This window comes from Grammomys surdaster, unplaced genomic scaffold (genome assembly GCF_004785775.1).
Source record: "Grammomys surdaster isolate TR1022 unplaced genomic scaffold, NIH_TR_1.0 372, whole genome shotgun sequence".
NCBI classification, from domain to species: Eukaryota; Metazoa; Chordata; class Mammalia; order Rodentia; family Muridae; genus Grammomys; species Grammomys surdaster.
Window position 1 is genome coordinate 2374205 of NW_021604791.1, and position 12848 is coordinate 2387052.

General features: G+C 36.4%; 1 protein-coding gene across 1 annotated transcript in view; it reads right to left on the reverse strand.

The window, feature by feature from the left end:
• The window catches only part of Adgrl3 (adhesion G protein-coupled receptor L3), a 444442-nt gene that overhangs the window by 258139 nt on the left and 173455 nt on the right, over positions 1–12848 (reverse strand). The window contains exons 5-6 of the mRNA XM_028780743.1: positions 3460–3474; positions 464–1264 (exon numbers count right to left, since the gene is read on the reverse strand). Coding sequence (XP_028636576.1) covers positions 464–1264; positions 3460–3474 — 816 coding nt within the window. The remainder of the gene's footprint in view (positions 1–463; positions 1265–3459; positions 3475–12848) is intronic.

The window sequence follows — 12848 nt, forward strand, 5'->3', positions numbered from 1 at the left end:
CTTATGTATCATCCTTTGTAGGGTAGAGTTGCTGTTGTCTAGCTCCAGTAGCATTTTGTGGAGCTAACCTTTTGATATGATCCATATTGGAAAAAAAAACCACTTCGAGACCATTCTCCAATTAATGCAAAAGGACAGAATGCAATCTTAGCAGAAGCTGTATATAGTCCATTACACAAAGAAATAACTGTGTGATTAAGGCCAATGTACTTCACAGAAGCAGAATGATTTCAGAGACAAACTATGCAAAGGACAGAGTCGCTTCTCAGGTCCATATTCTTAGAGAAGAAATAATAACCACCAACCTTTCTAAAATGAAAAGAAAATGAATATTCTTTTTTATATTCCCAGGCCAGAAAATTGAATAGGAAATTGAATAAAATATTAAAAGTCATATTACTGAGAGAAAAAAAGAAAAGCCTTGTAGCTTTTCTCAGGAAATTACCAAAAAAGTCACACTTACCTGATCTACTATCCAGAGGCCCGAAGTCCAAAGAGTATTTCACAACATGGTAGTTATTCCACACATAAAGCAGATTGTCCCTGGGATTGTAATCCACAGCTGCTATGTACTGGTATGAGTTGGGAAAGGGTACATCCACCAGACTATCCTTGCTTTGGTCAGTGTTGTAAATGTAGTCAATCTTATTTCCGGTGGCCTCGTTGTCGTCATCCTCATAGACAGATTTGACCACATACAGAATCCCACAAATCATAAATGCATTGGAAGCTGACCTTTTATCATATGCAGTGTCCCATGTCCCCTCAATCCGTAGGGTGTAAGGGTTCAACTGGCTAATGACAATTTTGCCATTGTTCTGTTCTGTTGCATAGATTACCCATAATCCATTTTCATCCACTGCCAAGTCTATGTCAGACTTGCCACCCCATCGGTAGGGGGAGGTGTCATGGTAATTGGCATTTGCTATGATTGCCTCTCCACTTTTTATCCTAGTCCTCAAATCAAACTTTACTATATTCCTTGTACGCTCCTTGTTGAAGAACAAGGCACCATCATATACTACAAATCCAGTGCCGTCAACTCTGTGAGGGAGCTTGTAGGTAGTTGTTGGCCTCCCAGCAATGAAGTCATCTTTGGACGAATACTCTGTCAGGGTGTCAGTTCTGTAGGGAGTCCAGGGCATATAGTAAATCTTGTCAGAAGCCTGTAGAGGGTCTTTGCACCATGCCCCAGATTGGTGGTCAGATTCAAATAAGTGTTCACTCTGGTATACTCCTTTTAGCAGTCCGGGACAAAGAAAAACTGTCAGGAGGAAAACAGTTATAATAATAAATATATTAACTGATCCATTTTTCATCAAGTCTTATTTTAAGCAAACAGAATGCAATTCTAACAAGTGATACCCACCACCAGTTACTTTGTGGCAATAGGTTATTTTTTTTTAACTAAATAAAGCATCCTTCCACATTAATTTTGAATTTTTGCCTCCAAACAATTTGATGTCACTTGTTGGGAACAGTTAGCCTTTTTAGAAGCAGTTGTGCTTTGCTGATTTTTACCTTTGCAAACACGTATTTTGATGCACGTCTGAAGTGTAGCATATGTCTATGACTTCTATAGACATATAACAAGATACCAAGTTCACACATCATGGTTTTGCTAGTTCACTGAAGAACTGTATCTCGTTTGAGAACGATAATCCATTCTTTCCACTCTGATGAAATTGACTGTTTGGTAGTTATTTATCATTAAGAAACAGGTATCTCACATTATTATTCTTTTAATAAAGAAAAAGATCTGCAACACAGGCCACTGAATCTTGTAGCAAAAAAAAAAAATCTGAAAGCTGCTGCAACACACAGAGAGCATGCAACCCATTCAATTAAAGATGAGTGATGGATGGATACTAGAAGGAGGAAGAGAAAGGGAGAGAAAGAAAGGAAAGGAGGAAGGAGAAAAGAAGAAAAGGTGAAAGGTTACAGAAAAGAACCCAGGATCTAGATTTTTTAATCAGTTAAAAATGCCCTGTTAAGTACAGTATTATTGGAACTTAAAAACATGTACCTTTTACTGTTACATGAGAAAAGCATTGGAAAACAAGATTACTTGCTATATTTTGCTGCTCATACTTCAGAAGGAAAATGGGCAGGAATCGTATGATTCTTTTTTTTTTTTTTTTTTTTTTTTTGTTTTTTAGTATGATTCACTGGAGAACACTGTTAAATATGGCGGTAAGAACACTTGGCAGGTTCATCTGAAATGAAGGGCTACAAAACAACGTTTCCCAAAGGGTGGTTCCTGAAGCAGTGGTGCCATAGCTGAATGCTGCTCACAAAGAAAAAAACGGGACTCGTAGCCACATTCAGTTATGACACGGGACAGTAAATAAAACCGTGGCGCGGAGGAGGATAGCTTATGCACGTCAATAAATCTCTAAATCAGAAGTTAGGCGAGTGAACTCATTGCACAATTTGATCCTGGGAGCCTTTCCACGGGGCCATCTTGGATGACCGTGTTCTGCCGAACCTGCTCTGGGAAGCGTTGCTTGCATTTATTTGTAAGGCAAACACACTGAAAAAATAACCATGCAGTCTGCTGTTAGGTTTGAGATTATTAGAATTTTCCTGGGTGAAAAAAAAAGTTAGGAGATCACAAATAATTGGATGTTGACCTGCTTTTTAATGAACAAAGGATTATTCTTTTAGTGTTACTGATTAGCTCCTTAATAGTAACTAGAAATACAGAACCCCTGAATAAATAGTGTAGGAGGAGCCTCAGCTGTGCATTAAGGATGCCTGAAAGGAAGGGATATTCCTAGGATGCTCAAAGTTTTAATTTTAAAGAAATGAAAAATTTTTGTGGGAAAAGTTGACCTTCAAAGTCTGCAAAGATAGAGGCCATTATAAATTTGTGATCAATAATAATATTGATGGCTATCAAACTTGGGAGTTTTAATATGAAAGACTTGTTTACAAACATATTACTCTTTGACTCAGAATTGTATATAACCTTTACAAGTAATAACTGGGCCCTTGGTTACTAACAGCAGATGAATTTGCATTGTTCAAAGTGGTGTGGCCACAGTCACTAGTGTCACTTGGGATAATTAAGAGAAATATCTTCTCCCCTTTCTCCAGCAGTTAAGAGTCAATGTAGACGGAAAGACACAGCAGAGCTAAGGGAAATTAAGAAAGACTGAGGAACAAATCTAAAGTAATCATTATAAACCATACCCACTCGATTTCTAATTACTAGTTTCAAATGAAGAGGAATAAAATACAGTGTTGATGATCTCAAAATATTAATAATCTGTGTTAGGATCAAAGGAGCAAACCAGGACTGGTCAGTAAAACAGATTAAAGTGAAGTTGAGCAGCAGAAGTAGTGAATAAATTTGCATAAAATAAGAATTAATAACAAAATTATTTAACTAAAGGTTAAACTGTTAAATAACTTAGCCTATAAATAGTATATAATTTATGAAAGGTATTTAATTACCTTTTTGTTCCACTTCTATTGGAGAGAGAGAAGTAAAGAGAGAAAGGAGAAAAGAGAATAGATTAATGGTACGGTATTGGCCAAGTACTTTTAATTCACCTTTTCCAAACTGAAAGTAAATAATTTATTGTAGTCATGCTTGCTTAATTGAATGCTACGGTGTTTTTTTTTTAAACATTTCACCAAAAACAAATACTTTCAAAATAAACATGAGATTTAGAATCTAGCATAAACATAGAAAAATCACTGTAAAAATTAATATGGGGAAAGCAATAACCATAGTAAGAACACGGGTAGGTACATTTGAAAGAAAGATCAGCAAGTTAATACACTGGAACTCCCACTCAATTTGGTTAGTTTCACTTACAAATACTATAGTGGATACCACTACTTAAGAGAATAGTTCTGCTGGTTTTGTAGCTCACAGAGGCGACCAGTTTAGAAGAGACTCCTCTGCAACTCATTTCCTAGAACCATTGACCTTGGGTAGTTCGTGAGGTTTAAAAGAAACACAACTTGTAAAGCTATAAGCAAATGGTGAAAGGATCCTACCCTGAGAAAACAGATGCACTTGGAATTGTTACTGAAAAAGCTTCCCATCCACCCCCAATACTTGACATTACGATGAAAAAATACTGTCTCATATAAATCTCCAATCAGAAGAGTAATGTAAATAATGAGGCAAGGCCTCTGTCTGGCCTTATTTGAAATTCTTAACTAAGTCAATAAATACTTAGAACACGAGAGTTTCAAAGATGTTATGGGTATGTATGTCTGATTTTAAAGGTTCTGATAAAAAATGGAGAGAATGCAACATAACCATGAAACGTTAACTGGTACCTTTGTTACTTTATAAACGGATGCAATTTGCCTTCATCTTAATGAGCAAAAGGGGCCGATCCAAGAAAGGCAAAGATTTGGAGGAAGAGTTGGTTCATAATCAAACATGAACAATCAAAAAATCCAAATGTAAAACTAAAGCAATTTTAGTAGAAAGGGTAAATCAATGATCTTTATCAGAGGCAAATACACTGAAAAGTCCACTGATATGTCAAAAATAAACGATAAATACTGTGTTGGGGTAATTATATTTGACTGGACTTCTATGCTGTGGCAGAAATTCTTATAGATTTGTTTCCTTTAAAAGAAAACTTGTAGACTTCTTGTAAAGTACAGGATTGTCCATTAGAAGAAAACCTGGTGTGCATATATCCATATACACATATACATGATACATGTATATGTTTATACGAGGGTTGCACCTTGCTCATTTACATATGTGACTTTTCAGCACTATTTCTACAATTCTTTCAGAACCACTATTACATGATTGTCACCATTTGCAGTTATTCTTTATTAAGTGAATACTAGGTTGTGGGTCAATATGGGCCAACAGAAAGCCTTATCTAGGAGATGTTCAGCTGAAGATAAAGGGTGGTAGCACCAGAGCCTGCCAACTCTCAAGGTGAGCTCATTCTGTTGTGATGGAAATGGGGCCTGAATCTTCTCCCATAGCTATAACATGGGACGTGACAGCCAGAAAAACAAGACAAATGCAGGCCACACAGTCTTTTTCTGGATCATTCAAATTTGCTGAGAACCAAACTTGAGGAGAAGGCAGAAAGCAAAAAGCTAGTAGGCGTGCTGCCTAGACTCCGGCTGCCACCCTCCTGGGGCTCTAAGTCAAGTAAGTTTGTAGTTTTGGTTGCTGGGCAAATCTGCTTGCTAACTCAGCTTGGACATACTATGCCTGCTGCAGATCAACAGTCCTCTATGACAGTTAATTACAGTAAGCACTGAAATTACACACCCTTTGATTCTGCTTTTAAAACCAGATAGCTTTACTTGAAAGATGCATTTCAAATTTAGACTAAGAATAAGAGTATATTCAATCTGACTGTGAGGGGAAGTGCAACCGGCAACTTAGAATTGACTTAATTGAGAAGCTCCACGTTTAAACTTGATGCTCATTACAATAAAGATCGAGCTTGGGAATGGGAAGGTGACACTTTAATTTCTAGTCTAAGAAGAATTTCCAAATAATCAGTTCCTTGATTTTTTTTTACTTCTCACATCTCTTTTAAAAAAATACTAATATTTCTATTTTAAAATACTAGAACTTTATTCATGTTTCACACAAAAGAATCATCATTCAGAACAAATATCCTAATGTGTTTGTTAGTGACACAGTTCACTTCTTTCAAGGATGTATTTTTATTCATTTATGTAGGCATTTCTCTGTGTGTATGTGTGTGGTGGGGGTGTATGTATGTATGTGCATGTGTGTGTGTTTGAGTGTTTGTGTCTGTCTTTCTGTCTCTGTGTTTGTTGTTCCTAGAAGAGGCCACTGGAATCCCTGGACCTGTAGTTACACATATTAGTGAGCTGCCTATTGTAGCTGCTGCATATCAAACTTGGGGTCCTCTGAAAGAGGAGTGAACTCTATCAAGTAGGAGCTGCCTCTCCAGCCTCATGATAAGTTTCTACACACCTGCAAAACTATACTTAGTTTTAAGTTAGGATACTAGGGTACAGTTTAAAGTTGTACGAATATACACCCATTATATTGTCTGAATACCATCTTATACTTCAAGTTTTTATTCCTCAAAAATATTTGATCTCTTTAACCTCTGCTCTAATTTGGTAAAATTTTGATTTTCACCTTTTGTATCAGTCTAATTTCTAGGAACTTGGCATACCCTGTATAGTAAGCCACTCTTGCCTTGCTACTTTCTGCTATTCAAAATGAAGATTGATTACTCAGTTCTGCTTTGGAGAATAATTACCCTGGTCTTGCTTGCCATGTCGTGACTGGCTGTAACTCATTCATCATTTATTTGCTATTTTCAAGGCTGAAGTAAAGCAGTCCTATAATTTAAGTCGAAACAAGCTCACACAAATCATATTTCCATAACAAACCTGGCAAGATGACATAATTTGTCAGTAAAAAAGCCTGGTAACATTTAGCATTGTACAGCCTTAGCTGATTTCTGAGTCTGATGCTAGACGCTAACCTACCCTGGATGGGAAAATCAAATGAAACAGAAACCAGTCTGTGAATGTGTCTCTTTAGAAGCACACAACTACATGGTACATAACGGTTATCTAATGAATAGCTCCTGAATCAAATATACCATCCAAACGAAGGTGAGTGTTTCCGTGTTTAAGTATTTTCAGCATGCTGGAGAAATAAGTGGTGAATCAGGTAAAGTCATAAAAGCCAGATTGTAAGATCTTTCAATACTTTAATACATGTAGCTCAGAAATAAAATACATGAGGAAGTGGCATCTCCAACTTAGTCAGTGTAAAACTGGAAAGAAACAAGTGGAAGACCTTGTATGTTCAACTGATTAAAAAAAAGAAGCTTTACTTACAGAAAAAAAAGACTGCAAGAATCTAAAACTACAGACCTAAGGTGCTCCCTTCTCTCTTCTGTGTAATGGCATCATAAAAAAATTAATTTTCCGATGACGACTGTGTTTTCACCTCCTTCAGACTCTCCGGCCTCTTAGCTGGTCTAATATCCTGATTTCTGACATGGATAGCTGTCATTTGTCATTTGCAAATCCTTTTGGAAATGATTCTCTGCCTCTGCTCTCTTCACTTTTAATCCTGAAAGTACTTTTATTGTCCATTCAGCCTCGGTAAATATGTTTATCTATTTCCTTAAAGTGATTTCATTGTTGTCCTTCATCAAGCATAATGCCATAAGCTATATCCTGTGGTTAGAGTAAATGACAAATTCAAACAAAGGACAACTTTATTCTCTGCGCAAGGAAGACCCTGGGAAAAAAGCCTACTAGTATATTTTTCTTTTAACCTTCAAGGGTTCATCAAATAGATCCACATCCTAGGCATTTTGGTTAGAAAAACACGATATTATCAGTTGAAACCATTTTTGTATAGTTCCATATAGAATACTATGGAATGACATGCTTTAAGCAGAAACAGAATGGATTACATACCATGCAAACGCATTGTCCAGCTTCATCACATTTCATTGCAAATTACATGGAAACAAATGTGTTGTACACTTGAAACTATTAGAGCCATCACTGAAATCTATGCAACTTCATCTAATTCTAATGTTAAATTTTCTTTTTTAAAAAGTATAAGTTATAGAGTGTATGTTTTTATATAAAATGTAAAGATGCCAAAGTTACAGCCTCATAATCTCTCTATATTTCTGTAATATGCAAATAAATACATACTCTCAAGGGGTATAATACGTATAAAATATGAAATACTTTATAAGCAAGCAAATAATATTTTCACTGAAGTATGGTAGTATTTCAAACAGAGCCACTTTCCTTGTTACATACATCTTAGAATGTTGAAATAGGTTTGGGCAACTTTACCACATCCTGAAAAACTAACAAAACATCTATCTATAAGAAACATTTGCTGGTGCATCGTGACCAAAGGGACCTATATGAGCATAATCTAAGTCCACAATAACAGTTCTACTTGAACAGTGCATCATAATGTATTTTTTCCCTGGATTTGCATGACATAAGTCATCAAACAATATTGGGATGTGGTATTTATTATTCCCATCATAGAAAAGTTAACAAGAATTTGAAAGGTTAATGTACTTGAAAAATACTTGGACACATCTATCACTCATTTTCCTGCAGAAAGACATCCCCATCTTACGATTTCCAATGAAGAACTGAGGCCTAAAGACTTAGAGCTCTATAGTTTATGTGACAGAATTGATATTCAGACATAAACTTTAAGCTTGCTCATTATTGACCTTTAATAAAAGATGGTCTTACTTATGCCCAGTGCCTAAAACATAGAAATACCTTAAATAACACTTGCTATCCTTCAATGATACTTTCAAAGAATGGGATTCCATGACACTCCTTTTTGCGGGCTAATATTTCACAAGATTTGAAGCGTGTAACATTTCTCAAGGGAATAAGAGGGAGGAAATGGGTTCTAAATTTCTTAGCCAAGGAAAACAGGGTTTGTATTTTTATTAGAAATAAACCTTTGTTCCAGACCTCCTGTCTCTCATTTTTTTTGAGACAGATGATCGTCTCTTTCATTTCCAAGGAAACACAAAATCTCCTTATGTAAATAGAAATAAGATCTGTGAGGTTCATTAAAATTTTTGGTGTGTTGCACATCAAAAATTCTGACAGACATCTGTCTCTTTCAGTAAACAAAGTGCTAATCCTTTATTTAATGAGATACGGGAGTAATCTCTCCAGCTCAGCTTCTAAATTATGTTTTTCAAATAATACTCATGCATCAGTGAATAAAAGTGTCGTTCAAGCGCCTTGTCTTACAATGGCTTTATATAATGTGTTTCCAAAATTAACACCTCCTAATGAATTTCATTTTGAAGTGCGGAGATTGAAAACGTCAATAATTCATAAAACGCTTTCACCAGGCACATTCTAATTTAAACACTTAAACATAGTATCTATAGATTCTGCAGATACAGCGATGGCCCTTTATTTTGTAATAACATTCTATTTCATTGATGGATCCGTAAAGCCTTTCAAACTGCTAATTCAATCTTTTAAAAGAAAATGGCTATTAGCAGACTCTTTTGAGAACCTCTTTGTAATAGCGCTATGGTAAATAATAATTTTTCAAAGTTATTATTGGTAGTACTTAAAATCAATACTACATTTAGTTCACCAAGGATGTACCCTTGTTGCAATGATTTGTCAGTACTGTATAACAAGCACGTAGGATTTACAGTTGCTAAGTAAACAGTAAAGACAGTCCCTTCAGTGTATAAGACTATGTGTGTATTGTTTTCTATGTCTTGTCCTACCTCTTTCTGATGTAATAGCTATTAGTAATGCTGACCATATCAAGTCTTTTGACTTAGAGTTCTTGATAATCTTCTGTAGTGTGAATAACTAATATCACTCTATGTTTTCTGAGTAATTATATCTGATGTTCATATGAAAACAGAAAAATGGAAGATTTAAGTGGAGGAGTTTGTGTTCAGATCTCTCAGAGTTACTAGCAATGACCACCATGTTAGCTACTGTAAGGTCACCTCCTCAGAAAACCCTGAACTTGTATTAATGTTTAGGCAAATAGGTCTCTCCATTTGGAAAATTTGCAGTCTAACAATTGGTGAATTTCAGGGAGTTCATTCATGGCAAGATATTCGGAAGAGTTTTCCAATGAACCTGAGGAAAGGTATTTGAAACAAACCCTCACAAAAGTGAACGATGAAGGGGAACTAAAAACAGATTCAGTCAAGAAAAGCAAATAATATCAACATCAACACTTTTGAAACTAGCATAAGAATGTGGAAGAAGAAAAACACATTGTAGTTATTTAAGAAACTTATGTTAATGCCTAATCAAACTGTAGACATTAGAAAAAAAAAAGAAAACACAATTTGTATGTGATGATTATGAGGTCAATATTGAAAATCAATACTAAATACATGATTTCTAGAACTGAAACAAATATTAGCTGAAGTACAGACTTTTTAAGAGATAGTATAAAAATTTTTATGAAGTTAAAAATTACTCATTGATTTAAATTTATGTATTTATTTTTTTAAGTGTATGAATGTTTACCTGCGTTTTTGTCTATGTACCTATTGCAGACCTGGAGACCAGAAGGGTAAAAAAAAAGCATCAGATACCTTGGAACTGACTGGAGTTACAAACAGTTTTTAGCTGCCATTCGGGTGCTTGGAGCTAACATCAGGCTGTCTGCAAAAGTTGCAAATGCCCTTAACTACTTCGCCCTCTTCTCCTTACACACACACACACACACACACACACACACGTACACACACACGTACACACACGTACACACACACACACATACACACACATACACACACGTACACACACACACGCATACACACACACATACGCATACACACACACACCTCTATCTTTCTGGCCAACCATATGTCTGTCTGTCTATTTTAGTGCTTTATAAAATTTAGATGCCAACTCATAGTACAACTCCAAGTCTTTATATTCTTAGTTTAAATCATCTTCCATTATTTCAGAAATACTTCTTGACTTTTAATAACCCAAATAAATTTCATTTAATTTAAACACTCATTTTAGTATTAAATGTCTTATTTTTACCACTGGTAGTATCTATTGAATCCTTTTAAAAATTGCTTTTATCTGTTGGCTGAAATTCATAAAAATGTGGCTTTAGCTTTAATAATTGAAAGAAACATATGTATATAGAAAGAAATAAACTGAGTTTAATAAATTTTTGTATGGAGTCATACATTTAAAATCTCTTTTGAGACAGTACAAGACTTAGAATAGTGTCATAGCATATACACAAGTCACCTAAAGCAAGGGGACAACATTAGACAATTTTAGACAATTACTAATGTCTAAAAGAGGGAAATAAAAGGGAAAAAAGAAAAAAAAGAAAAGAGAATCAATTAGAACTATTTATTTTTTTCTATTGTAGAGACCATATGGTTGCTTAATTGTGTCCCCACTCTTGGATACTTCTTTTCTCTTTAGTGACTTTTGTCTTTAGTGATTCTTTTTTTTTTTCTTTTAGAATGTATTGTAATTTGGTACGTAAGGTCTCATGACCATTCCTGCACTGTGGGGTGCTTTCTGTCATATGCTACTGAGCCTCAAGTGAGTACTTGACCCATGGGCTCCTTCTGATTTTTATGCTGATGTGTTTCTTTTTTAAAAAAATTTTTTTGAACATGAAATGCTTTTTTATAGCATGTTTTACAAGGGGAGGGGTAAGAGGGGCCAGGTGGTGGAAAAGTACAGAATCTTCTTGGCCTCTGCCTTGAAACATGTCATGGTCTATACGGTACACTGCCTTGAATTATGATCTACCTGCTATTCTTCAGAAGATATGGGACACTGCTTGAGTTATGGTCTCACTGCTATTCTTCAGAAGATATGGTACACTGCTTTGAGTCTATCTGCAGTTGCCAAGCAGGTTCTTGCAGTTGCCAAGCTTCAGGGGACATTGTGCAGGTGGGGAAAGGTAGGGGGTGAGGGTAAGGGCGAGGGTCCTGGCTTCTGGCATCTCCCCCTTCTCTGTTTAGTTAGAGAAGGCGTCTTATGATCAATCCCAACTATGTGAATTTGTCTTTAGTGATTCTTACAATGAATGTATCCATGAAAAGTCAATAGCATGATTCTATCATCCCAGCTTTCCTTAGTTAGGATTACTATTGCTGTGATGAAACACTATGGTCAAATGCAACTAGGGAAAAAAAAGGGTTCATTTGGCTTACACTTCACTGTTCATCACTAAAGGAAGTCAGGGCAATAACTCACACAGAACACGAACTTGGAGGTAAGAGCTGATGCTAAAGCCATGAAGTAATGTTACTGATTTCTTTTCTACTCCTGGATTTCTCAGCCTGCTTTCTAGCAGATCTCCCGCCCAGGGTGACCTCACCTGCAATGGGCTGGGCTCTCCCATATAGCTGTCTCCTTAGAGGTCTGCCAGAGCCTGAAATATACAGAGGTGGATGCTCACAGCTAACCACTGAACTGATGAAGAGGTTCCCAAAGGAGGAGTGAGAGAGAAGACTGAAGGAGATGAAAAGGTTTGCGGCCCCATGGGGAGAGCAACAATACCAACCAACCAGAGCTCCCAGGGTCTAAACTACCAGCCTGAGAGCACATACAGAGGGACCCATGGCCCCAGCTGTATATGTAAGGGGAGGATGACAGTGTCAGAAGTAAGTGGGTCAGGAAGTCCTTGGTCCAGTGAAGGCTGGACTCTCCAGTGCAGGGGAAATCGTGGGTGGGGAGGTGGAAGTGGGAGGGTGGGTGGGAGCATATCCTCATAGAAGCAGTAGGAGGGAGGATAGGATAGTGGGATAGGGGGTTCCTGGGTGGGGGGAGGGTGGTGGGAAAGGGGATTACATCTGAAATGTAAATAAAATATCCAATAAAAAATTCAGACATTTTAAACAGTGTCTTTAAAATCATAAAAAAAAAGAAAGAAAAGAAAATGCTAGCCTACAGCTTGCTGTTATGGAAGCATTTTCTAAATTGAGAATCTCTTAGATGCTTCTACCATGTATCAAGTTGTTATAAAAACTAGCTAGCATACCCAAATGCCACTCACTGGCACTGAACTATTTTACTTTTCTTCTATTTGTAGGTCAAACTTCGTAAACCAGGGTCAGTCTCTAACCATCTAATATGGGATGTAAGCGTCATGCTTCCAAGAGTGAAACGTGTTTCTTGATTTACTTATGAATGTATATTCAAGAAGAGAATGTTTATAATACGTTGGCCCTGGCCTAAGCAAAAAATATGAGAAAATCTATACAAATGCATAGAATCTAACATGGACTAAGAAGCAGAGAAACAGGGTTCCATAAACAGAAGTGGCATTTGTTGTCGCTCTTGTTTTGTTTTCTTCATACTGAGTTAAC